Genomic DNA, 26,247 nt, shown 5'->3' on the forward strand with positions numbered 1-26,247 from the left:
GTAGTTCGCTGACTTCCTGTCCTGTCTTTTTACTAGCTGTTTGTCAACAAACAAGTGACTAGGCCTTTCTGAACCTATTCCCTATCTGTTAAGAGGCACTCATTCTAACTGACAGAGTTGCTGTGAAATGGGAGGATAGTGTGTAAACCGTGCCCAGCGCAGGCTAGGTGCTTTATCAATGTCTCTGGGTTTCTGGCCCTGACTGTGGCCCTTGACCCACAGCCCTGGAGGGCCCGCTGTCAGAGTCCTCCCTCAACGCATGGCCTGCACTGGCTTCTGACCTCTTCCCCTCTCCCCCCAGGCTTAGTCCTTCCCATTCAGGTGATTTTTAACGGCCTGGAGCCCCTCAGATGGAGGTGGGGGTAGCCTGGCAGTGTAGGGAGAGCACATGGCAGTGTGTTGGGGTAAACCACAGGTAAAGATGCCATGTGGATTTACATGAAGATCTGGGAAACAAACCAGCGATTATAATAATACAAATACAAACATAGCTATAGAATCAAAGAGAGGTAACAGTCATACACATATTTAAAGCAAAGCACAGCCTTCAAGAACATTCCAGGCTTGTGGGGAACTTCAGGCTGCATCTCTGGCCACCCTGCCTGCCTGAGGGGTTGTGGGGAAGAGTCGGAGGCATTCTGGGGATGACTGCCACTCCAAGGGGTTCCTATCTAAAACTTCGTGCTTCTCTGGGGGTGTCTCCCTGCGCCTGAGGCCCTCACCTGCCTAGCAGGCAGAGATGGGCACTGTCGGGGACCTGGTGGGATAGGGAGCCTGTGTGTTACTGTCAGTGGGGAGCTGTGCCAGCCGCTAGCCCAGCCAGGCGGTTCCACTCCTCCCCCAGCCAGTCAATCTCCAGGCAGTCAGCAGGGCTGTCAGCCAAGGGCAGGTAAGCAGCGTCCTTGGGAGCCTGGGAGCTGCTGATTTATCCCCGCTGTTCAGAACAGCCTGTTTCAGCTCCGCACGCTCTGCCTTTGGCCCGGCCGCAGGGTGGTTTCTCTGGCTCCTGTCAAGTCTTCACTAGTGACCTTGGCCCCATCACTCCGGTGACCGGGGCCTCCTTCCCTTAGCGGGACAGACGCACCCAGGATGTGGGCTTGCAGCCTCTGTGCGGGGTGGGGCGGACTCCACAGAGGAAGCAGGAGCAGGGTTTGAATCCAGGCTCAGGGTGGACCTCTCTGAGCCTCACTGTCCCATCTCTAAAAAGGGGTGGGAATAAAAATATCTCCTTTTTTGAGTTACTATGAAGACTGAATATGATGCAGGAAGTAGGTGCTTTGTTATCAATATTGTTCTTAATTAAGGTAGTGATGGTGCATCTAAGTACTAGAAGAAAACAGCAGGAGGATCTCAGGCTACGAAAGGCCTCAGGCCAGACAGGGGTCCTGGGGTGGGAGGTGGGCCTGTGTCCAGTGGCAATGGCAGGCAGGTGATTGGAACTGCTGCCCCCTTTCAGCATAGGGGGAGCCACCCCCTCTGTGGGGTCCAGGGCTCCTTGGCAGTAACTGCCGTCCTCACCTTCACTTCCCAGGGCGAGGTTCCCAGCCCTGGCTGGAGGGGTCTGTGCTTGTGTGGGAGCCCGGGACCCTGTTGCTCCAGAAAGAGGCCTCTTCAGTTCTCGGGTTGTTTGTGGGTCCAATCTGGGGCCAGGTTCTTGCCCAGCCACTAATTTCTGATAATTACACACCTTCGAGGCCACACAGACACACCCCCTAGCAAAATGTGCTTAAGGAACTCACAGGGGGAGGGTCTCTTTGACGTGTGACTTTCCATAATTTCCGAATAGTTTATAGTCTAATTTCCTCACTAAGCAAATTAAACCTTTTAAGGTAATGATCAGATGGTGCAGATAGTGGCTGTGTGTGCGGACATTTGTAAGATTCAAACACTGGTGGGACCAGGCCCACAGTCATTTGCGAAGGCCTGTAATCAAGGCAGAAGCAATTACTTAGCAGAGCGGCTCCCCCTGGGACCTGAGGCCATATATCAGGGGTGATGAGTCCGAGGATTATCTGTCTGCCCGCCCTCCCAGAGCCCAGCCTCGTGACATCTGTGGAACCTGCATCCCAGAGACTTTGTTGCCTTGCGGGAATCTGTTTGGAACCAAATAGTTGCAAATCAGCCTGGGAGTCAGATGGCAGCGGGGCCGTGGAAATGGGGTCCTCAGGCACAGAGGGCTCCAGGTGATGTGGGAGTGGGAGGTGTGGGCCAGCTTTTTTATCCCGGGCAAATACCCCAGCCAGCAGTGCAGTCCCCATTCCCCTCATCGCTGAGGCTCAACCTCCTCTCCTTCACCCCTCACCCCCGCCATTCAGATACCAAGTCACAAAGTCCCACCTCCCAAAAGCCCTATCTTTCATCCCTGCTGTCCCTGTCCTCTCTCAGGCCTGTCACCATACCTCTGCACCACTGGCAGCTTCCCAATCTCCTGTCCTTGCCCCTCATTTCCCCTCAGCCAGTGGAATGCCTTCCTGCTAGGCCTGTCCCTGGCCACGTTGCCCCCATGGCCTCCTGAGACTTCCAAGCTTAGCCCTCAATGATCTGGCCTGACCCCATTTCCTGCTGACTCTCTGGCCAAGGTCACAAGGAGTGGGGTGGGGCTGTGAGAGTCAGTCTCTGGATAGTCACTGGGGATCCTGGGCATCTGTTTGTGCCCCAGGAAACCCCATCTGAGGAGGCTGAGCTCTGTGGGCATCATGGGCCAGCGCAGTGGGTGAATCTGGGGTGTGTGTGGGGGGCTCGGCCCCCCAATGTCGTGCTGCTGCCTGTCACAGTGCATGCGACACCATCACTGAGAGCGAGTCCTTAGGTCCTGAGGGACCCAAGAATCAACAGGCGATCTGCAGATGCCGCATGAGGGCCAAGAGCATCTGTCACACAGGGTTTCTCAAAGAGTGGTTGGTCCTTGGAACAGTCGCACCGGGGACACCATTGGGGGGCTTGTTAAAAGTGTGAATTCTGCTTTTAAGCAAATCTCCCAGGTGGCTCTTCTCCTGGGGGTGCGGTGGGGTATTCTGGTAACAGCTAAGCTAACACCTTGGCAGAGAATTGAGCCTGAAATAAGGAGGGCAGGGTAGGCGCCTGGAGGAAAGCATGGGAAGGAGGGAGAGTTGTCGGGGCAGCCAGCCCACAGCTTGCAGCCTGTCCCGGCTGTGAGAAGGGAATACTAATACCTACCCGTAAGGGCTTTCGTGTGGTTTAAATGAGATAGCTCACATTGCCTGGTGCATGCTGCATGCTTAATGTGTGTTTGCAAAAATTGAGGGAGGGAGCTGGACTCTTCTAGAAGAGGGTCAGATCCTACCTACCCCCAGCAGGAAAGGAGGAGAAGCTTGGCTGAGGGAAAAGGAGAGTTGTGCTCTGGCTTCTTTGCTGCTGCTAACTGGGCTGTGTGATCTTGAGCAAGTCACTACCCGTTTCTGGGCCCCAGTTCCCTTCTGTGTTAAATGAGGGGGTTGGACGAGGTCACTGGTTCTAAAGCTTTTCTAGCAGCATTCATCTCAAAATAAGATCGAATGCTAGTGAAAAAGAAAAACATATTTAAAACCCCCCAAAAAACAGAGCACTGGGGGGCAGTTCTGGTCGACCTGAAAGGTATGTGAGTGAGTGTGTACATGGGGGGGGGGTGCTGTGTTCCCACTCCCCAAGGCTCTAACGTTCTCTGGTGTCAGGCCTTCTCCAAATATGGCCCCTGTCAATGTCTTGAGAAGGCTGACCATTCTTGGGCTGAACTTTATGTGCCCGTGACATGGCTGTGGTGCTGATATATGCTGGAAATATTAGTACATACAGTAACAGTAAATATCAGCAACTTACCTGTCAAGTGTGCTGATAGATAAAAGAAATACATGTAGAGAAGTGTCAGCTGGGAAAAAAAATATACGGCCTGCAGTAAATCACTGCCAAGCAATTAGAGCATAAAATTAAGTTATGCACTATTTTGTTTCCTTGGGATGGTGCACTGTGCTGTGGCAGCTTCCACACATGGGAGGCTGGCATGGGCCTGGCTTGGCCCCCACGGACTGCTCCCATTGGCCAAGAGCAAGGAAGAGCATTGGGTTCAAATCTCAGCTCCACCGTTTATGGCTGTGAGGCCTGTGGCACATTACCTACCTTCTCGGAACTTGTCCCCTCATCTGCAAACAGGGGAAGATACATTAACACATGCCATAGGCCTGGGCCATTCATTGTTTATTCACCCAATATTCACAGAATACATAGCCTGGGCCAGGCACTGCTCTAGGTGCTAGAACAAAACAGATACAATGCCCCCTGGCCTTCTAGAGAGAGAGAAAGCCAGTAAACAATGAATGGGTATTATATCCATTGGAGATGAGTGCTTTGGAGAGGGAAAAGGAAGTGCAGGGGGGAGGGGAGGGGGTTGAGATGGTCAGGGAAGGCCGGGGGAAGGCGACATTGGAGGGAGTGACCTGTAGAACATGCAGGAATGAGCCACACAGGTATCTGGGGAAGTGTTCCAAGCCAAGGAGGCAGAACCAGTGTGGCTGAGTAGAGGCTAGAAAGTAATGGGGGCCAGAAAGGGACCTTGACCTTGACCTTTATTCCGAGTGAGATGGCAGCCACTGGAAGGTTTCAAGCAGGGGAGTGAGATGGTCTGACTCAGGATCCCTGTGGCTACTGTGCAGAGAATGGACGTGGGGCTAGTGCTGAAGCAAGGAGACCCGTGCAGAGGCAGGGACGGGTGAGGGGTGCTGGTGCCTGAACTAGGGAAGCAGCAGTGGAGATGGTGGGAAGTGGTCCAATTCTTGATGTAAGTTTGGGTAGAGCCACAGGATTTGCTGACAAATCAGAGGTGGGTGTCCACAGCTTTTGGCCTGAGTGATTGGAAGAGCGAAATCACTCTTCTCAGAGATGAGGAAGACCTTGGGAGGAGCAGATTCTGGGGAACATCAGGAGTTTGGTTTTGGACACCTAAGCAGAGATGCTGAACAGGCTGTGGAATACACGGGCCTGGAGTGAGGTATGGGCTGGAGATGGATGTGAAATCCCCAGGGGAGTGGAATAGACGGAGAAAGGGGTGTGGGAGATGGTGGGGAGGCTGCCAGCGGAGAAGAGCAGAGCCAGGAGAGCTGGGTCCTGAGGCCAAGGGAGTGCGGTGTTCTAAGGAGAAGGGAGGCAGGGAGCCAGTGCTGTTGAAAGGTCAGGGGAGGCGCGCGTGTGCGTGTGCGTGTGTGTGTGTGAAGAGATTTATTGTAAGGATCGGCTCACATGATTTGGGAGGCTGAAAAGCCCCAAGATCTTCAGTCAGCAAGCTGGAGACCCAGAAGAGCTGAGAGTGTAAGTTCCAGTCCAAAAGCCAGCAGGCTTGAGACCCAAGAAGAGCTGATGTTTCAGTTCAAGTGTAAAGACAGGAAAAGCCCAGTGTGCGAGCTCTAGGCAGTCAGGCAGGAGCAGTTAACCTCTTGCTCTTGGGAAGGTCCTCTTTTCTGTTCTGTTCAGGCCTTCAACTGATTGGATGAGGCCCACCCGCACCAGGGAGGGCAATCTGCTTTACTCAGTCTACCAATTCAAATGTGAATCTCATCAAAAAACACCCTCACAGACACACCCAGAGATGTTTGGCCAAATATTTGGGTACTCCATGGCTGTCAACTTGACACATAAAATTAACCACCAGAGTGGATTCAAGAGAAGAGCGGGAGCAGGGGCATTAGAGACCCTGTCTGTAGACCCCTCTTTTGAGGAGAGTAGCTCTGGAGAGTAGAGAACTGGGTGGTAGATGGAGGGAGATGGGGGTCAGAAGAGGGATTCTTTTCAAGTGGCAGAAATAATAGCATGCTGTACGCTGCTGGGTAGGATCTAGTAAAGAGAAAAATTGATGCAGGAGGCAAAGGGGACTGTTGCTGGGAGAATCATCTTATTAGGCGAGGAGGAGTGGTCTCTGTGCCCAGGTGGGTGGACAGCCTTGCAGAGGAGCAGGGACAGTCCAACTGTAGGAAGCGGGGGGCATACAGGCAGGTGGGGGTGTGGACAGGATGGTGGAGCATGTGGCAGGGCTTGGCTGAGTTTTCTCTTTTTTGCAGGGAAATAGGAAGCTGGGCCCCGAGCTGAGACAGGATGGGGGCTTCAGAGAGAGAAGGTGGGAGGGAGGGAGAGCAAATGGACTAGGGAAGTGTTTGCAGTTTCCCAGGGCTCCTGAGGTCCAGAGTAGGGTGTAAATGTAAAGTGAGCCAGTGGGCGGCGAGGTGGTGTGTGTCCATCAGCTCTGTTCAGACCCCCAGTGTTGAGCGGAGGAGCAGAGAAAGTGGAGGGTTGACAGTGGGGCAAGGAGTTGATGGACCTCTGCATCTTGTCTGGAGGAGGTAAGCAAGGCCAGGAGGGGAGTGAGGGACAGTGAAAAAGATGAACTAGTCTCGCAGGTTGCAGAATCCTGGGCATTGGGGTGAGCTGGCAGGACAGGAGGCGATGGCTGGACCTGGGGTGGTTGCAAGTTATTTCTGGAGATGCTGCGGTTCCTGGTAGCAACATGGTCTGTGGTAGACCATGGGAGAAGATGGGCAGGATAAAGGCCATGACATTCAGAAGAGGTCAAAGAATTGAGAGGGCAGGGGCAGGAAGGGAATGATTGCCAGAGGCACGGTGACGGTGACAGTGAGTCGGGAGCTAAACTCTGAGGGGTGAGGGGGGTCGTGCTGGGGTGGCGGTGACCACAAGGAGGGCTGGTGGTATTGAGATTATGTACCCACAGGGGTGCACAGTAGGTGCTTGGCAAATGGGAGCTGCTTTTATCAATCCAGTTTTGGTGACCAGAACATGATTCCTGGCCTGGTCACAGGACAGAACCTAAAACCAGGAATGTGCGAGATCGTCTGTGGTGCAGGATTTACATGCACCTGTATCAGTGTGACATTCAGGGCCGCTTAGTCCCTTCCTGCAGGATCTAGATACCCTCCCCTCGAGCGTGGTCCCACCAGGCCTCTCAAGAGCAGGAGGGGTGGACAGATAAATGGGCAAATGGGCGCTCAGGCTGAGCCCTGGAGCAGAGACTGAGCCCAAGGACATGGGCCCATGCCCATCCCTGTCCCGGGGTCTGGAGCAGCCCCTGAATGTCACAGTGATGGCTGGTGCGTTTCCCCCGCCAGCAGACCCAGGCCCCTCACTCCTGACCCTGCGCCAGAAGCATGAAGGTGGTGAGTGGGGTGTGACTGTCGCCGTGGTGGGGTGGACACCCCAGGCGGTGAAAGCTCCCAGGGTAGCCCCTGAATTTCAGGCCTGGGAACTTCCTGCTTGAGTGGCTCCGAGCAGCTGGGGACACTTGAGGGGGAAAGGGACCCTCCACCCACGTTCCAGTCTAGGGTCAGGGCACCACGGCTGCCTTCCCAGCGGACGTTTGCTGCCTTTGACGCCCGCTGTGTGCCAGCTGCCCTGTCAGAAGCACCAAGTTCGAATCCTGGTTTTCACTTACTGCCTGTGCGAGCTGCAGGCGGCACCTCCCCGGTCGGCCTGTGTCTCACCTGTTGGACGGTATCGCCTTTCAGGCAGGGCGCTCGGGACGTGGTGACATGAGTGTGGCGATGGCAGCAAAATGGGACGGAAAAGCTGACGGTTTAGGACACCGGGGGCCTCCGTTCAACCTGGGGTTCAACTCCCTTCTTAGAAAAGCTTTCGCTAGGAGCTACGGTTATGTCGAGCGTCAGTCCTGCCCCGGGTGCTGCAGGCACGCGTTTCAAGGGGTCCGGGCGTTCATTCGCCTGTTCAGTGGGTCTTTCTTGCCTACTGCGTGCCGGGCAGGGCCACGAGACCTGCCAGTGATGCTGGTCTGAGGAGGGAAGTGCTTCCCCAGGGCTCCCTACACACCTGGCCAGGGAAGTGGTCCTGCTGAGCTGAGCTGAGTGAGGCCACTGAGTGGGAGGGCCCTGCACACAGTAGGTGCTCGGTGATAGGATGCAGGGGGCATTGCCTGGGAAGTTCCTGGGAAGCCTCTTACTTGGCCAGTGTCCAGCTCTGCCCCTACCCCCAGCATCCTTCAGGTCTGGTCCAGGTGGTTAGACTATTGCTTCTCTGTGTAGCAGCCAAGTTCAGTTAGACCTCGTCTGGACCAGGGAGCTTTAACCACAGCCGTCATTGTGCCTGTCACAGAAGTTGTACAGCTTCTCCAGGCTGTGGTCGTGACTCTGGCAAGTCCTAGATCTGGAGACTCAGAACCAGTGTCTTTGTTGTATACACAGCCTCACAGGACAGCACCTTATTCGGGTCCACTGGCTCTGAGTGGGCTGGGCCACGCTGGGGGAGCCCTGTGGGCCGAGGGAGTGCACGCAGTCCCCTCTCCGGGGGTCCCCCCCACTGGCTGCGCTCCAGAGGAGCAAGGTAATAAGGAGCAACTTCCACTTACCGTCGGTATAAATCCCACAATCAGGAAAATTGCTTCAATTGCTAAAAAATGCTGGTGGAAAAGTCCATTTATTTTTCATTTTTCTTGTGCACTTGCCACCCTCACACATGAATCACTGTCGGTATGTAGATTAAATTTATACCCCCGTTATCTTTCATGTCTCTGGGGCGCTGGTGTCAATTGGGTTTCTGGTTATGGAAAGCCACTGTCTGCCTTGTGGTGGCGAGAGAGTGTGGCCCGCTCCGTGGGGGGAGGCCACTGGGGAGTCTCAGCTGTGTCCTGGAGTCTCCCCTCAGCACCCCCACTTCAGTCCCTGCCCCTTCCACCTTTTGGCCACAAGATAGGACTTGCTTTTTGGAAAACTGCAGTTCTTCTCTGGAGCTGCTTCTGCTCCAGCGTTTGCACCCCAGATTTTGGGTGGTTTATTTAGGGTGGTTTGCAGTGAGCATGAAGGAAGCGTTGTTTTATTTTGAACACCTGTTTTGAGAATTGGCCTGGACTGGATACAAAACCTATAGGCATTTTGAAAACATGCTTTGGTAACACACTATACAGGCTTCCTTCCTCTTTGGTCCCCCCCCCACACACACACACAGGATAGAGCCGGTGCCTGCTTGCTTTCCTCTTGAATGCCGGCAGGGTGGTCAGACAGCAGCGAGGAAGCCTGGTTCTCACCTGTGTCCTGGAAGGTGCAGAACTGTCTAGAGCTAACAGTATACTTTGTTCCCCATGCTCACATTTAGCCATTTCTGTGCACATCCTCTGAAAACATGCTTGTTTATTCTCTGATTTATGATTCAACAAATGCTAACTCTACTTCTTGGGGTTGGGACCCCTTTGAGAATCTGTTGGAACCCAGGCCCCCCTCTGGACGCACGGTTTTGAACTTGAGGGGGTTTACAGAGCCCTGTCCCGCCTGCTGTGAAGAAACCTTCTTCATGCACCCCCTCCCCCCAACAAAACCAAGAGCCATTCCAGGAGCTAAGAGGTCTGTGGCCCTTCCAAGATAAACGCCTCAGCCCCTCACACCCCAGCACCCTTCTCAGATCTCATCTCAGAAGACCAGTCCCCTGGGCCACACTCCTGGCTCTTTTGGGGTTACCTCTAGACTTAGATACCCCCCACTTCTCTTTGTGACACCATGTCCCTGGGAGGGGGGCTTCTCAAGCCACAGCTGGCCTTGCCTGCTGCAGGCCCCGACAGCCCCCCAGCAGGTATCATTACTGCATAAGAGACCCATCATTCTGCATTAATCTGGGATTCATCATGATAGCCATGACCATAATTAATTTATTTGGTATTAATGTGGATGAAATATGTACTGTCCTTTCAGGGGAAATCAGGCTGCCTATAAGCATTAGTTAAAAGGACCATTAAAATCAAACCTTCCCCAGATCCATTAGGCGAAGTCTTTCATCCTGAAGAAGATAAAGTTGTGCTGTGTGAAATGTCATGAATAATTAGGTTGATTGCTGTTTTAAACTCTGCCCCTGACTCCCCAACCCCTCCTGCCTCCCTCCTGAAGCGGGGAAGGCTCACCTGCAGTGGAGTGCCCCCCTCCATCGCCCATGTCTGCACTGGCCCCCAATTCCCTGCTGACCCCTATGGCCACCGGTGTGGCTCTGTGTTTGTGGCCAGATGGGGAATGGACCCCCCTGGACTGTATTTTTCAGATGTGCACATCGCCTCTCTTCCCAGCCTTGGCTGAGGGTGGCTGCGGGTGCCTTCCTCTTGCCTGGGTGCCGGTCCAGAGAGGTGTAGACCAGGGAGGGGCCTGAAACTGTTTTTCAAGCAGTTCTGCAGCCTTCCTGCCCTGAATGGCACAGGGACATGAAAATGCAATTCCTAGGCCCACCCTGGACCACCACATCTCAGGGGCTGTGCGTGGGAAGGAGACGGAGGCCAGCGTGGGGATGCTTTGGTTGTGCCAGATGGAGGGGCAAGACAGGAGAAGAGAGAGCCCGGCTCTGCTGCAGTGTTTCTGGAACGAGGGTGGACACTGGCACGTGTCCTGGCCACATGGGCTCCTCTGGGGAGAGCACGGGAAGCGTTTTGCTGACTGCCTTGTACACATCAGCTTGGGCACGTGCAGTCACCCCCTGGGCTGGTCCTCTTGGCCTCACCATAGAGTTGGAGAAACCAGGAGGCGGAGGGCGAAGCTGCCTGCTCGCAGGGGATGTAGACTCTCCTTGGTCTCGGGTGAATCGATGGGTATTAGTGGGGGAGTTTGGAGCCCTGGGGTGTGAGCCTTTGAAAGGCACTGGAGACTCTAGTTCTGATCCAGCCCCTTCTTTTTGTTGTTAAAGGGCCTGGGCACGAAGCAGTAAGGCCAGTTAGAGGCTGAGGGACCAGGTGGTGAGCGCTGGGTGGCCCAGGGGTTGGTGTCCGTGGACACCCGGAGTGGTGGGGTGCCAGAGGGGCAGATGGGAAGTGGGAGGAAGCTGGACACCCGCCCCCCTAATCCTTTCATGCTGCCCCGACAGGCGCTTCGGCACAAAATGCACGGCCTGCCAGCAGGGCATCCCCCCGACCCAGGTGGTGCGCAAGGCTCAGGACTTCGTCTACCACCTGCACTGCTTCGCCTGCATCATCTGTAACCGGCAGCTGGCCACAGGGGACGAGTTCTACCTCATGGAGGACGGGCGGCTGGTGTGCAAGGAGGACTACGAGACCGCCAAGCAGAACGGTAACGGCCTCGCGGCCCGCCTCCAGCCCTGTCCAGGCCGGGCCCCTGCTGGGGTGCCGCCCGCGGCCCTCGGCGCCTTGCTCACACCCGCCTCCTCTGAGCTGCCCCCACTTCTCCACAGGGAGAGTTAATTCTCAGCACCCGCGATCCTTTAGCGCCCGCTGCCTTCACGGAGGCCTTAATCAAGCTGGTTAGTGAGAGGCACCTGTCCACACTGGGCTCGGGAGCAGCCGGGGACCGTGTGTCATTATGTTCGTGGCTCCTTGCCTGGCGTGGGGCTGGGACAGTGTTCCATCTACACTGGACACTGGCTTATTCCTTGTCGTATATATTGGGGGGCATACTTCCTCAGCACCCCCATACCTCAAAGGCTTCAGGCTTAGCATTGGCCTAAGCCGCCTTGGATGGTCAGCTTGGACTCCAGTCAGTTGTGCTCCATTTCCCCTCTCAGCCTGTGGGCTTGTAGAGGTGGCGACTCAGGGGTGATGACTCTTCGTGTCACCTGAAGCCCTCGATGCAGGAGCAAGTAGCCGGCCAGTGTCCACATTCAGGGAGATTCCAACTCGGCCGTAGAACTCCCACTTGCCCCGCCACCCTTCCCCAGCTGCCTCAGGTCATTGTCCCTGGTCTGCAGCAGAAGCCCAGGATGACACTGATGCCAGCCCCAGCACCTCACACCTGGAAAACCTGCCTTTACCTGGGCAGACGGGCAGCAGCTGCTCCTGCCCTCCAATGCTATGTTCTTGGGCAGTCCCAGGTCTTTCGAAGGCCTAGACTGGGTTTGGACCCCCCAGTCCTCCGAGCTCGCCTCAGGAAGGCCGAGCCCGACTCCTCCCTCTTGCAGCCCTCCTTGGGCTCCTCACTCACAGCCGTGTCCACAGGGAGTGTGCCCTCCGCTGGCTCCAAATTTGGCATTAGGCCAAACCCAACCTGGGCATCTCAGCTGCACATACTCACAAAACACCAAGGTTATTTGCCTTTGACTAGGATTTTTATTGACTCAGGATGTCACTGTGGAAAGCAGCTCTCGTTGACAGCTCTGGGCTTGATGGAGAAAAAAAGAAAAGCAACAATGTCATGCATCTCCTTCTAGAGCTTTCCTGGGCTCAAACACGTTATAGAGATCTGATCATTCCATGGAGAAATTAGTTTATTGCTTAATAAATGCAGTTTAAAATAAAGGGTTTGCGGTGGTGAGGAGGCAGAGGTAATCTCAGGGTGAGCCTGCTGGAGCCGAGCCTGACTTTGGAGGAAGGTGGGAAGGGCCCCTGAGTCAGAGGCCTCCTGTCTTTCCTCCCACCACCCCCAGCTTGGCCTTTTGGGGTGGACAGGCCTTCAGTCTTTTTCTTCCTCTTTCTGGGGCCTCCGTAAGCCCATTCCCAGGCTATTTGCTTTAATGTATTTATCTGCTCGGGTTCCTTAAAACCCACTCGATGCTGTTGCTTTGAAGTCAATTATGATGTCACAGAAGATTAGGGTGTCTTGTCAGGGATAAACCATCGAAGCAGATGGACTGCGAGATCCCAAGCTGCCTTTGGAGCTCTGATGCCCTTCACCAGATACTAAAACTGCACGACCCCCCTGGGGCCGGGGGTGCCGCTCGTTGTCAGAGGCCTCGTTTGGGCCCCGAGCACTTCTGGCCTGGTCTCCACCGCTACTGGGGGTGGCTCAGGAAGGGGAGACCAGCGGGGCAGGCAGGGATGACGCAGAGGGGCCAACACTGAGCGAGGATTATTTGCGCCACAGCAGACCTCTGTAGGACCACGGGGAGACACTGGAATTAGTCTCAGAACCTGGTGGGCACTCACTAAGTCAGGGTGCCTCTTGGCTGTCCATGGGGGACTGTAGCGATAGGGCTGTTTTCCTGAGGCTTAAATAGGAGATGGCGTGTGGAATGGGGCGTTAAATGAGGGTGAGTCCAGTGTGGAGGAGAAATGCAAACAGGGAGGTGGGATCTGTTATGTTTTCAAGGAGCTGAAGGTTCCACAGTAGTTCTGATGGGTTCCTCTTGTCTCTGCCGTCAGCGAGGCAGGGGCCACGGCCACTCTATCCTGTGAAATCAGGGTGATGCTGAGGGCAGCGGGGGACCTTTGTCTGCTGTGGGACATTTGGCTCTCTTTATGTTTTAATTCCTCTTTGCTAATCTACACCCTCTTTCAGGCTTACAGTTTCCTCCCTTGTGCTACACAAAGGATCTAATACCAGCTGTTTGTACCTTGGTGTGGATGATTTTGTTCATTTGTTACATCTCCCTGGATATTTGCATTTTCAATATAATGAGGTTGCCTCTTGTGCCAGGGACAAGTGCTAGGAGACCCTGCATAATTCAAAACATATTTTAAGGCTAATTTTCCCATAGGAATTAATGTAAGAAGTAAGGGAGGAATGTATTCTGGGAGCACATAAATCCATAACCGGTGAAATGTATCTTTGCCTTAATGCTACTTTTTATTTTCTCAGCACTATCTCTAATACCTCGTGGAATGCTCTCTCCTAAATTAACAGCCCAGGGTAGCATGGTCTTGCTTGGCCTTCCTCATAGCGTTTTATCACATTTAACTTCCGTACCAAAGTTATTGATTTTTGGGTACATTTTTCAGCATGAGCACGGCCACCGCTACTTAATGAATACTTGGATGACATTGTTATAGGATATAAAGAAGATTTTAAATTATAATAACAGTGAATGTTAAAATAACAGCATAATAGTCCCCATAATCGCAAGAAGAAAGTCCTGTGCACGTAGACAGCAGCGCAGAAGCAATGCGCCACCAACCCAGGATGACGGGGTATATCCCGGTGGCGCTGCCATCTGGCTGTGGTGAAAGCAATTTCTAATTCACTAGGGCAGCCTACTTCGAAATTAAGCAATTCTCAATGAATTAAAGACTTTTTGGTGGCTTCATTATTTCAAATTTTATATATAAAGACTGTATAGATATTTTAAAAGTACACTATATTTGCATCAAATGCTATCATGCAGGCATCTGTATAAATATGGGCAGGATTGATTCCTTAAAACAGAATTTAAAGAGTTTTGGAGGTTTTCCTCAGTGTCTGCCACAGCGGCTCTGGACTTCACTATGGCTCATCCACCTTCACAGCGCTGGCAGCAACTCACAAGGATGTCCAACAAGTGTTAGGCCTGGCAGGGAGATGCATGGGATTGGACCCCTTCAGTCTGATGGAGCTCCTGTGTTGGCTGGGCTGGCAGGGGACAGGGAGGCCGGGAGGGGGACAATGGTGTCCTCACTTTTCAGTGACTTGGGAAGGCCTGTGGTGCAGGAGTAGGCTCCTTGGTCTCAGGACTGCTCCACCTTGCTGTCCACCATTCCTCCCCACTGCTTTGCCCATAGCAGGAAAATATGTGAGGAAAGGAGATGGGACGAGACCCTGGAGCTTCAGGTGGGCTCAACCCAATAGGGGTTTTCATTGCAGATGACTCAGAGGCAGGAGCCAAGCGGCCCCGGACCACCATCACCGCCAAACAGCTGGAGACCTTGAAGAATGCCTACAAGAACTCCCCCAAGCCTGCCAGGCACGTGAGGGAGCAGCTGTCCTCAGAGACGGGCCTGGACATGAGGGTCGTACAGGTGAGACATCAGCACCTGGCCCCCGGGCTCCTTTGCCGCCTGTGGGTCCTGGGCCAGTCTGTGTGTCCCTCTCCTCTACATGAGGAGGGGTGGGGAGTGGTACACAGGATGTACAGTGATCATCAGCCTTGTCACTGATCCCCCTTGGGGAGTTGGGCTCAGAGCCATTACCCAGGGGAATTTGCCAAATAGGAGAGAGATTTCTGAGGCTAGGGAGTCCTGGGCACATCACACTCCTGGCCTTGAACTCTACTGAGGCTCCAGTCCCTATCTCCAGCCACCTGTCTCGGGGACCCCGGGGGCTGCAGGTCAGGGTGGACACCCCTGAGTGTTTTCCCTGTGCTTGTGTGGCAGGTTTGGTTTCAGAACAGAAGGGCCAAGGAGAAGCGCCTGAAGAAGGATGCGGGGCGGCACCGCTGGGGACAGTTCTATAAGAGCGTCAAGAGGAGCCGGGGAGGCAGCAAGCAGGAGAAGGAGAGCTCTGCAGAGGACTGTGGGGTTAGTGACAGTGAGCTGAGCTTCCGAGGTGAGCAGGGCTGGAGGGGCGAGGCCCAGGTCTTAGGAAAGGACCCTGGGAAGCAGTAATCCTTGACATTCAAGAGGGATCTTGAGGCAGTAATGGGTGGAGGAATGCAGCAGTGGCCCTTTAAGAAAATGAGAGAGCTCTGCTGCTGAGATGTGGAAGCTGGGTTCCCTGGGACGGTGAGCGCCAAGGCCTCCCCTCCTTCCCTGGGGGCTCCCTTACAGGATTCCTGAGAGTGACCCCTTTCTCCTCTCCTGGTGGTGGGGAGGACATGCTCACCAGGCCCTCTGCCTTGGGAAATCACTCCTGTGAGTGCATGTGAGATGGGGACGAGCCTCATTTCTGAGTCCCTTCCCCCTGTGCACTCATCCTGCCCCCCACCCCTGCCCCCAGCACAAACGCTTTGCAGCATGCGCTGAGTTCAAATTGGTGCGTCAGCAAAATTGCAAATGACTGCATGTCTTGGGCCCTTAGGTTGTTTGCAAATAGCTGTAACTGTTCTCCTATACTGAATCCTCAAATGTGGAAGGCCTTCTGTTGTGGGGGGAGGGAAAAGAACTGAGCTGGGGTCAGAAATTAAGTTTCCAGTTGTGGCTCTGTCACATTGATTCACTTCTCTTGAGCCTCAGTTTCCCCACCTGTAAGTGGGGAGTAACCACATCCATGCCCATCTCAGTGCTGTTGTGGGGATCAATGAACACAAATGACTCTGGATGTGTTTGGGGAAAGCCAGGACATTTATATACTTGGAAGGGACGACTGTTCCCATGGGGAGCCTGTGGCTTCCATAGAGGGCCCTGGTCCTATGGGATGACAGGTATAGGCAAAAGGCCAAATAATGGCCATTTTATCGTGGAGCTGAGCCTTCATCTTCCTGCACTCTTTAAAGGGAACGTGCTCCCGTCCCCTCCCCTCCCCATTTTCATGGGTGGAATGGGGGCAGGTTGTCAGACGGTGTGGGTGTAGAAGTCTAGTCTGGGGAGGCCTGGACAGGAATTGATGCACAGCCCCAGGTGGGAATAGAAAAGCCTCTGGGGCAGAGGATGGAGAAAGCTGCCCCCCAGGAGCACGATGACCTCAGGGGACTGTATCTCAGCCAAGAGGTCTGTCCTGGGGCTCTGGGGACTGCTCAAGGGCCTTATGCTCAACCTCTTGGCAGGGTTGGGAAAGACACTTCCTCTCATCTGAGCTGCTGAAATCAATGTCAGGAACAGGGAACACAGAGGATTGTCAGGTCTTGTTTTGTAACTCCTGTTGGGTGCAGGTGGGTCCCCAGATGACCTACATTGCTTACTCTGGGTAATTATGTAATCCTGTATTTCTTAAGACTAAAACTGCCCACTTCTGTTGGAGAGATGACTTCTTCCAGGTGGCAAAGATCCCACTGGATCCCCTTAGTGAAATTCTCTAAGAAACAGGAAGGTCTATTTGTCTTAATCAAGTCAACACTGTCCCCAGTGAAGACCTTATTAGAGAAACCAAGTCCTTTGATATTGAATCGCTTTTCCAGGTAGACCAGGAGGACACTGTACACATGTCTAAGAGTGGTCCTCAGCTACCCTTACCAGATGAGCCTGCTTGTTTCCCAGCCACCTAACCCAAGCACTTTACTCAGCCTGAAAGCTTTCAGATTAAATCTTGTCAGCATGAAGTTTCCACTGCGACGTGAGGCATTCATAAACCTCAGTGTAGCCAGAATATCTTAGTACGAGTGACATGGGGCCAACACGCTCACCAGACACTGTCCAGCCTTCTGGGTCCTAGGAATTTAGTGTCTGCAGGTGTTTCCTCTATTTCTCCCCCTTAATGTGGGTCAGTCTCTGGATGCCAGGCTGACATGTTGGTGTCTGACCCCTGCTTGGCAGCAAGGCAGCTGTCACCCTCAGGCTTCTTTCCTGGTCATGTGTCCTAGGTTGTGAAGAATGGGGCCACTGGAGTCCTGGCAGCTGACAATAAATCTCCGTTCTTTTGTCCACAGAGGATCAAATTCTCTCAGAACTTGGCCACACCAATAGGATTTATGGCAACGTGGGGGACGTTACAGGCGGACAGTTAATGAATGGGAGCTTCTCCATGGACGGGACAGGACAATCCTATCAGGACTTGAGGGATGGGAGCCCCTATGGAATCCCCCAGTCTCCATCTTCCATATCGTCCTTGCCATCCCACGCTCCTTTGCTCAATGGGCTGGATTACACGGTGGACAGTAATTTGGGCATCATTGCGCATGCAGGGCAGGGGGTGAGCCAGACACTGAGAGCGATGGCTGGGGGACCCACTTCTGACATCTCCACAGGAAGCAGTGTAGGCTATCCTGACTTTCCAACCAGCCCAGCCTCTTGGCTCGATGAAATGGATCATCCCCCTTTTTAAACATCTGCCCTCCCCACCCTACCTGTCCTCCTGGCCTAAGAGAATATCTTCAAGGATCAAAACAGACTTGCCTTTTTAGGATCAAAAGTGAGCCAATGTGAATTTCCATTATTTTCAATGGAAGTCCTCTGCTGATCCCCAGGAGGTCACCGCACTAGGATGCTGGTCTCCTGGGGAAATGGTGGGGGAGCAGCCTCCCCCCAGAACACAGCACAGGGCATAGAGCCTAGAGCGCTAGGGTGCTGGCTTATGGCTCCCTCCCCCACCCCGCTTACAGGCTTTGGCTGCTCAGTGCTTGGTAGCACAAGGTGACTGTGAGTCCACCTTGGCCTTTGGGAACTCTGCTCCAACTGGTGTTCTCATGAGATACCTCCCAAACCAGTGCTCTTGCTAGAACTGAGGTTCCCGAGACAGAGACATCACAGCCCTTAAGTATAAGAAATGTATTTCCAGACCACCCTTATGGAACCCTAATTTTCAAAATGAAAAGGTCATTTGTTAAAGGTCAGTGGAAACTTTGATGGCCACAGTTTGATATTGAACCCCCCCCCCCCCTTTTTTTTTTCTTCTGCTGTGAAAAGGATGACTTCTTCCCTCTCCAGATAGTCCAAGCCAGAGAGTATGCCAGTTTGGGATTGTGAGCAATCCCATCCACATCACTGAATCCATCCCTGATGGCTAGAAGTGGTTTTCGTTGCAGGTGACTCAGGCTGGAGCTGAGTGGCCCTGGACCATCACAGTGACTGCCCGACGAGTCCCCTTGGAGCACAATGTGCCTTTTTAATTTGCTCATATCATTTATTCCACTAGACACGCTGTGGGTTACAAAATGATCAAAGCTAAAATATGGAGAGGCCAGAACGACAATCAGTGAAAACATTTGTAGACCCATTTGGATTTCAAATGTGCAGTCTGTTTAGCCAAATCAGCAGATGCCAGTCTCCCAGAGTGCCCCTGCCTGCAGGGTGAAATGATATTGTTTGTTTTGAGGGAGTTGGTTTAGATGAGTTTGCAAGTCCACTGCCACCTGCAGCCAACCTTCCCCAGCCCTTTAAAAATGAGAGCTTTCTCTGCTGTGCTAGCCAACTCAGTTGGAGGACAGTCTTGGCCTCTTCCAAGTACCAGCAATGCTTTTTGGCCCATCTTGGTTGGGAGGAATCATTTAGGGAGCAGCTCTAAAATTGTCTAGAGGGTCCCAAGTGGTCCTTGGGTTGCATCTCTCTGGGCTTCTGGCTGGCCTCATGCCAGGCCCTATGGTGCTCCAGCCCTGCACTTGCTCAGAAAGGGGAGCTCTCTGGCCAGTGGCAGTGCCAACTCTCAGCTTGTGGGTTTGCAGTAGCACATCACCAAGCCTGAGGCAAGGGCAGAGCTAACCCCTGCTTTGTGAGCTGCCAGCCCTGTGACAGACTGCATTTTGGTGGGACATACTGTGGTGAATAGTGCCGTGACTCCCACTTTATGCATCACCCCTTGGTGTGTCAGGAGGTTCTCCATGTGCACGCTGGAAGTTAGCCAGGGGGAATTTATTCCAGTCCTCTGGGAAATGGTTTGCTTCTGCTGGCCCCCCGTTTTCTTAAACAAGATCAGCAGAGTAGGAAAGGGTAAGAAGGCATTGCCTTTCTTTCACGTGAACTGATGGGGCCCAAGACCCTAAGGACCCTTTCTTCCGTGTCATGTTTTGAGGACCGCAGAGATTTAAGTGTGTGCTAGGCAGACTCAAGGAAGAAGTAAACCTTCCTCTTTAGCTGTTACATCTTCTGTAAATGTCTTCCCGGGACTAAATTACGGGCAGTTAAGCTTCTTCAAAATATATAGTCTGTAAATTCCTGGGATCAGCCTTCAGGCCACCTTTTCTCTGATCAATGTTGTAGTGGACCCTTATTTTTGGACGTGCTGCAATTGTTGTGAGTTTTGCTTGGAGAGTCAGCAGATGTAAGATTTCTTCTCGAGGTTCCAGGAGTAAGGAAGACGGAGGGTGAAGCCCAGATGATTCCCAGTACTGTGAACAGTGGGGGTGGCGATGGAGACTCACATGCAAGGTAACAAGCCATGTGAAGGAAAGGCATGTGTGCTTTTTTGGAGGGCTGATTCTTGAACACTGTTTTCAGCAGGCAGCTCTCAGTACACAGGAGAAAAACTGCTGGGCAATGAACCAGTTAAAGACCGGCCTACCCAGACCACTGTCGCAGGTTGGTTACTTGGAGTAGGAGCTCCTGGGATCTGAAGCACTGCCTATTTTTGGTGAGTGTATTACAGGGAGAGCAGACTCTCTAAAGGAGCATGCTCCTCTGTGTAGCACTGTTTCTTTTGAGATCAGTTGACCAGTTTTTGTTTTGTGTGCGAGTTAATCATGCTCATGCCCTATTCAGCGGTGGAAGAAAGGGAGGCCTTCCTCCATAATACTAAAAACAGAAGTCTCCTGAGAACCCAGTGAGCAGTGCAGCTTGGTGTTGGTGGGAACTGCTTTGGTTTTGGTGGGGTTGGCTAGCTGCACTGGCGATAAGGCTGGGATAGTCGAGTTCCCCCTGAGCCACCTCCCCAGAGAGCAGCAAACACTGGCGCCCCATGTAGAAGCACAGCCATGAGAGGCCTCAGATTTTAAGTGGATCTCCTTGCAAGTGGGGTTAGCATTATAGACGGGCTGGTTCCACCAATTAGCCACCGTGTGCTTAGACTGTTCCTTGGCTCTCCTGTGTCTCGGAGGTGAACACAACGCTACCTTGAGGTCCTCCTCCAGGCACTCCTCTATTGCTCAGTGGTCTATGACTGAGGTAGAAGGTGCTATCTGGGAGCTGTTTCCCCCTTGCTAAAGTGACATAGATGAATTTTAAAAATGAAATGAGACCTAGAGAAATTTATATCATTTGGACCTGTCTTTGGCTCTAAGAGAGCAATTAACTAGCAACATTCATCTGTAGTACTTGGCTGATAAGCCTTAGGGTAGGAGGTTTCTGAATCTAAGAGCAAATTAATTAATAAAAAGGCAACAACACCCAAGTTTCCAATAGTAGCTGGTATACTAAAATGGGACCCATGGGGCTATGGAAGAATCTATATTTCCTAAAGTAATAAAACCACAGAAGAAACACCCAGTGCAGGGGCTAAGCTGGCCTACTGGGTAAGTCACGCTGTTGGGAAGACTGGTCCTTGCCCTTTCAGGGACTTCTCTTTCTTGCCTCAGCTAATAATTATGAATATAATATAAAGTGAAAATCAACTACCAGACTGATAAAATCATTTCTACAAATTAATACAGTGAAATGTCAGGGTAAGAGGACAGAATGAAGACATAAGAAAAGCATCCGCTGTGTTTTTAAAAGGTTTTTTCTTCCTTTGGCCAACCTAAAACATGATATGTAGTAAGATAATTGGGAGCCATTCAGTCTTCATAATTAAGTTCGCTTTGCAAGAATAAGTAGTCTGTAGAACAAAAGATACGACCACCTCTGAGGCTCAAGCTGCTTATTTTGAGATAACTGCCTCCTCGCAGGAGTGGGGTGAATGCTTCAGCTGAGCAAAAGCTGTGTTATGGGCGAGGTGCCATCCAGCACCCACACTCCCACCCAACCCCTCCCACACGCCACTACTGACAACTTGGTTCTAACCATGGAAATAATGACCATACCTCTTCAGCCAGCAGGGTCTGGAAGGACTGAGGCGGCTCATTTTTAAACATTGCACTTTAAAAATTGGAATCCGTGAGATGAAGAAAAATTCAATTAAGCGGAAATGAGTTCTGTTTTATTGCCTGCTGCTGAAGGGCTCTGGGCATGCTGAAAGCGAAATAAAAAGCACATCACTGGCTCTCTCTTTCTTGGATTGGTCAATTGGCCCTTTTTGCAGTAGTTGCTCCAACTGTTCTCCCATGGTGACAGGAGCCAAAAAGAGAGAGCTCAGCAAAGTCATCTCACCCACACACTGCTTGGTAGGCCCACGAAAGCACAGTTTCATGCTGCTAGCTCTGGGGAGGAGACAGCTGCAGGTTTGGAGGTGTGCCAAGCGTTCCTTTGCTTAGGGAGGCAGAGCTCAGGTGGACAGAGGACACTCCCACTCTCATCTGCTGCCCACCTAGAGACAAGAATCATTTGTACTCCCCCACTTGAGGACTGTGCAGCCAAACGGGCAGGTTTGGGCTGCAGGATCCCAGATGCTGCTCTGAACTTGCATTCAGACCTCAAAGCCCCAGCTCCCCTAAGCTCTGGATTGTTGCCCTCACCCTTTGCAGTGTAAATTTTGTACAGTGAAAAGAAATGAAGTCTCATTTGCTGGAGAAAAAAAAAAAAAAAAAAGGACCCCACCCATCCTTATTTATTGCCATGTGACTTTGGAAAAGAAGCTGGTGCGTTTGTTTGTATATGCCTCCTGTGTGTTGGCATGAGATGTGTATGGTAAAACTATGTCAAATAAATATGGACGTTCTTTAGAAGCTGTTGTGTCTTGCTTTTCATTTAGTTGGCTCCAAGTTTTTTCTCTTGGCCCAAGTCAAATGCAAAGCTGTGCTGACATGGGACCCTTTCAGCACCAGAAGAAAACCCAAAGTACAACTCTGAATGCCAGGAACTACTTAAAACCATAACTACCAGAACTGCTCAGTGAAGGGCTGGTTAGAGGAAGTTGTCTGATTTTTCTCATAGCAGTGTTCTGGGGCCCAATCCTCTGTTCCCAGACTTAGGGAATGGGCAGAGAATACCTTTTGACCACATACCTTTTAGTTCGTCCTTCACATTTGCACATACTTTCTTGAGGGAGAAGATGTGTTGAGTGTCTACATTTGGGTGAGAAGTGGATAGAGGGCTAGAAACACCTCGTCAGAGTCTTCAGGGCTCTTGGGCAAGCTTTTCTAGGAAAGTCTCCATTCAAACTTTTTCTCTGCAAGAGGCTTTATTAGTGTGCAGGACCTGAAGTTTAGTGGAAATGGAAAAAGCAACAGAGATTCTTAAATTAAAAAAAAAGTCATAGCCTTTCTTTAGAGCGGGGGTCCCGACTAGGAAAAACTAGAGTGCACCTTTCCCATTAGTGATTAGGGGTTTTGTTTGGTTGAAGGGAAGATCTAAGCAGAGGTGCACTGTTCAATACAGTAGCTACTAGCCACACATGGTTATTTACATTTAAATTGATTAATATGAAATGAAACTAAAAGTTAACTTCCTCACACTAGCCATATTTCCAGTGCTAATAGCTACATGTGGCCAGTGGCTACTGTATTTGGACACAAATATAAAATGTTTCTAACACTGCAGAAACTTTTATTGGACAGTGATGATGGAATCTGGCTCAGAAGGGGCAGAGAAAACTCATCACCTCTTTAGCTTCTTGTTAACCTGGAGTACTTGGTGAAGTATTTTGAGATTCCCTAGACAGTGGTAGTGACAACTGACATATCTTGTGTGACTGGTTTAGGTACAAAGCATGAGGCTGGGCTCTGGGCCTCTTGAGTTCTCAGTCTACGGATGCCACCAGGTTGTCGGGACTCCACCTAAGTCTTAGGCTTACTTTGTGCCCACAGTCTACCCAGTTAAACAGGAAAGGGAGTATCTTCCCAGGCAGGACCTCCAGTGAGATTCTTGGAGGGCTTAAAGGTCTTTCCGTGGAGACTCAAATCTCTGCTATGGAGGGAAGGGATTTATGGTTCTTTGTGGAGTCATCTCCTGTGGTAAATACCTCACTAAACTGAGAAAGGCAAAGGCCTTACTGAGTTATGTACCAAGGAAGGCTGAAGGTCAGAGGGACCGGACCTTCTGGGCGCAAGGGAGGATGAAGATGAGAGCACCCAATGGGACTGGGGTGTTGGCAGAGCAGTAAGGAGGTGCTGCATGTGAGGACTTCGGTTTCTTCCCTCACTCAGTTCCCTGGGTAGCTCTTAGGGAGATTCGCCAAGTGGCTATGAAGGGTTCTGTCGCTACTAAATTTAATTACTCATCCAAGTATTCCCAAGGCACTCATAATGGGGCATGAGAGTTCTGCCAGCCTGTGTGCTGCACCGTGACTGTGGTCTTCCACCCTCCACCCCATCACCAGCCTGTCTCCACTGAGTCTTTGCTTTCCATACACTATCAATTGCTCTGAGTGTATCAGGCTGACAGTTCACTGCACTGTTTCCACTTTGTGCTCTAGTGCATCCTGATCCCACCACAACGCTAACCTATAAAGCTCTGGAGTTATTAAATGAGTTCTCAGCTCACAGAGGAAGAGGAGGATCTGGTCCTTCTTTCTGGGTTGGTTACTAGAGACCAGCTCCTGAGCTTGATTCTCTTTTGGATAGTGGCTTTTCAAAAGGACAGCTGCTTAAAGAATAAAAGAAAGAACGAACCAGCCAGGAAGAATGAAAAAAAAAAAAAACGCAAACTCAGGAGAACTGATGAAGGCTCAACAGTATTTGCACTGCTTGCCCTGCCGTCTCTCTCCTCGGGCCCAGGGTTCCACTCGGCCCACGTTAGAAAAGGGTTAAAAAGATCAAAGGCAAGTCTGTGTGTGATAAATTTTAACTGATAGCTAAGCCAGAGGTACACTCATACGAGAGGTGAGCCTTGATGTTTCTGAGTGTATTTCCTTAGACGATAGTTGAGACACAGTTAAAAAATTCTTCCTTACAGTCTAAATAGAAAATGGTTGTACCCCTTTGCTGTACCTCTTCAGACGGATGCTGTTTCAGTTCTGTCACTTGTAGATCCTGCTGTCTTCCCCGTAACGTCCTGTCCTCTGCTGGCCGTGCGGGAGTGGTGAGCAGTGGAGCTCGGGCGGGGTGCTGGTGTGGGTCGTGGCTGCCCCAGAGAAGCAATGGCTACCCACTTCTGTTGAAGAAATACTGTGAGCTAGGAGGGAGGAAAAAAGCCCAATGTTTATAAAACAGGGTGAAATCATTAGGAAGAGGAAATTTTTTATTATCATCCTTCTAAAAGGAAAAACAAAAAGAACCCGTCCAAACTATTAGTCAGAGGTCTTCAAATCATCAGCTCCTACCCTGGGAGAGCACATCACGCCATGTCAGAGAACAGCGAGAGTAGGCTTTTGACTGTAACACTTGCCTCTTTATGACTTTTTCATTCCTTTTCTTCTCTCATTTTTGTCCAAGGTCAGGATTTTCTTTTAGAACTCTTTCCTATGGTGATTCTTCCTTTGGCCCTCTCCCTCCTTAAACACAAACATTGAATTTAGGCATGTTGTTAACTGGGATGTTATTCTGTAATTAAATGAACATGTCACAGACTGTCCCCAAGAGTATGCATGAGTTCCCTTTCCACAGAAGGGGCCCCTAGGAGACAAACGTTGACATGTGACTTACTTACACCCGAGGTTGTTTAGCAGACTACTGAACTGGCCAGAACTTCCAAGGCTGGGCTGTCTCTGGAGCTGGGGGAGCTGAGGTTTTGTTTTCTGTTTTTTAAAGATTTATTTCTCTTGCTTGCCAACCCTGGACCAGGATCTTCTGTTGGTTGGGAAGGGTTTGGGGATTTTGGAGAGGCTGGGAATCGCTTCCTGAAAGATAAAATACAGACCCCAAAGAGTAGTCTTGGCACACACTTGGAGCTGAAAATAAGCAGTTAAAAAAAAAGGCCATTAAAATGGTAAATAGGTTTCAACAGATGGCTCCAGCACAGCAATGGCAAGCCCAGGCAAAGACTTTGGGGTTAAATCTCATATTTTAGTCACCTGGGACTAGCTTATTATTCCAGAAAAACAAACATCTGTAAAGTTGCCAGCTCCCCTTCTCTAACGTGGAGCCCTTGACCACACTGCCTGCTCACTGGCCAGTGGATAGGTGGCTGCCTACAGATTGCCACCCAGGGAACTGAGAGTTGCGTTTTCGACACCTGTCAACTGCAGGGCTTAAAGCTCACTCAGGCTAGAGGAATATAACCAAGAATCTCTATTACTGATGGGCTTGGACTTTTATACTCAATGTGTGTGCTGGCTTTATTATTTTTTTAGAATCATTTTAACATTTAATGCTTCTCAATTAAAGTGGTTTCCCGGAGTGGATGCCAAGCTTCGTTTAGAATGCACATTAACCACTTTCCCCATCGGTAGTTAAAGGCACTGAGGGATTTAAACAGCAATCCACAGGTCTGCTCAGTCAAGGTTTGGCGGAATAAAGCAGATTATAAACAATAATATATGTCTTTCTCTTCTTTTTTTGGAAGGGTTCCAAACTCACAAACGGAGCTAAAGTGCTATAAACATATCCAGGACTAAGCTTGGGGATCTACAAATGTACTCCGTGAAAGCCACCAGCCCTGGTGGTGCCACTTTCTATCCCGTGTGTGTACGTGGGCACGTACTTTAGAAGAGCTTTTTATTACACAAAGTGTCCATCAACTGAACTTACCTTCTAAATATTAAAATGGAAACCAGTACTGCTACACAAATGAGGGAAAAATAAATCCTGGCTGCACTGTGGGTGATGAATTTGCTGCTGCAGCCCAGGGCAGCCCCCTCAAAATCACCTCTGGTCTTTCAGGCCCTCACAGTCCCCATGTTCAGCCTCTGCATTCAGTAGTGTTGGGTTCAAATGGTCCTTTTCCCATGTGTGAGAGAAACTCACACTGAGTGACTAGAGTTCCACCACGAGGCAAAAGCCTGTTATGGTTCCATCGAGTTTTTAACCTCAGTGTTCTATTGCGAATTCATGTTCATTCCTTCTAAACATGTAGGAAGAGTCTGTGCTGGGTATATGCTGGCACGTACCCTGTGAACGTCTCGCTCCGGTTCCCAGGGCTGG

General features: G+C 51.3%; 1 protein-coding gene and 1 long non-coding RNA gene across 2 annotated transcripts in view; one reads left to right on the forward strand and one right to left on the reverse strand.

Moving 5' to 3' along the window:
* The window catches only part of LHX4 (LIM homeobox 4), a gene marked incomplete at both ends in the record, with an annotated part of 38,050 nt that extends 20,522 nt beyond the window's left edge, over window positions 1-17,528 (forward strand). Inside the window, 4 exons of the mRNA XM_081121587.1 lie at window positions 10,837-11,039; window positions 14,478-14,632; window positions 14,987-15,158; window positions 17,134-17,528. Coding sequence (XP_080977713.1) covers window positions 10,837-11,039; window positions 14,478-14,632; window positions 14,987-15,158; window positions 17,134-17,528 — 925 coding nt within the window. The remainder of the gene's footprint in view (window positions 1-10,836; window positions 11,040-14,477; window positions 14,633-14,986; window positions 15,159-17,133) is intronic.
* A 3,744-nt stretch (window positions 17,529-21,272) lies between these two features.
* Window positions 21,273-24,340, reverse strand: LOC308548984. Its single transcript, XR_013997696.1, has 3 exons — window positions 24,157-24,340; window positions 22,230-22,426; window positions 21,273-21,596 (listed from the first exon to the last, which is right to left on the reverse strand). It is a non-coding gene; the product is annotated as an uncharacterized lncRNA (long non-coding RNA).
* Between the last annotated feature and the right edge of the window lie 1,907 nt (window positions 24,341-26,247).

This window comes from Miniopterus schreibersii, assembly GCF_964146895.1.
Source record: "Miniopterus schreibersii genome assembly, chromosome: 19".
Lineage (NCBI taxonomy): Eukaryota > Metazoa > Chordata > Mammalia > Chiroptera > Miniopteridae > Miniopterus > Miniopterus schreibersii.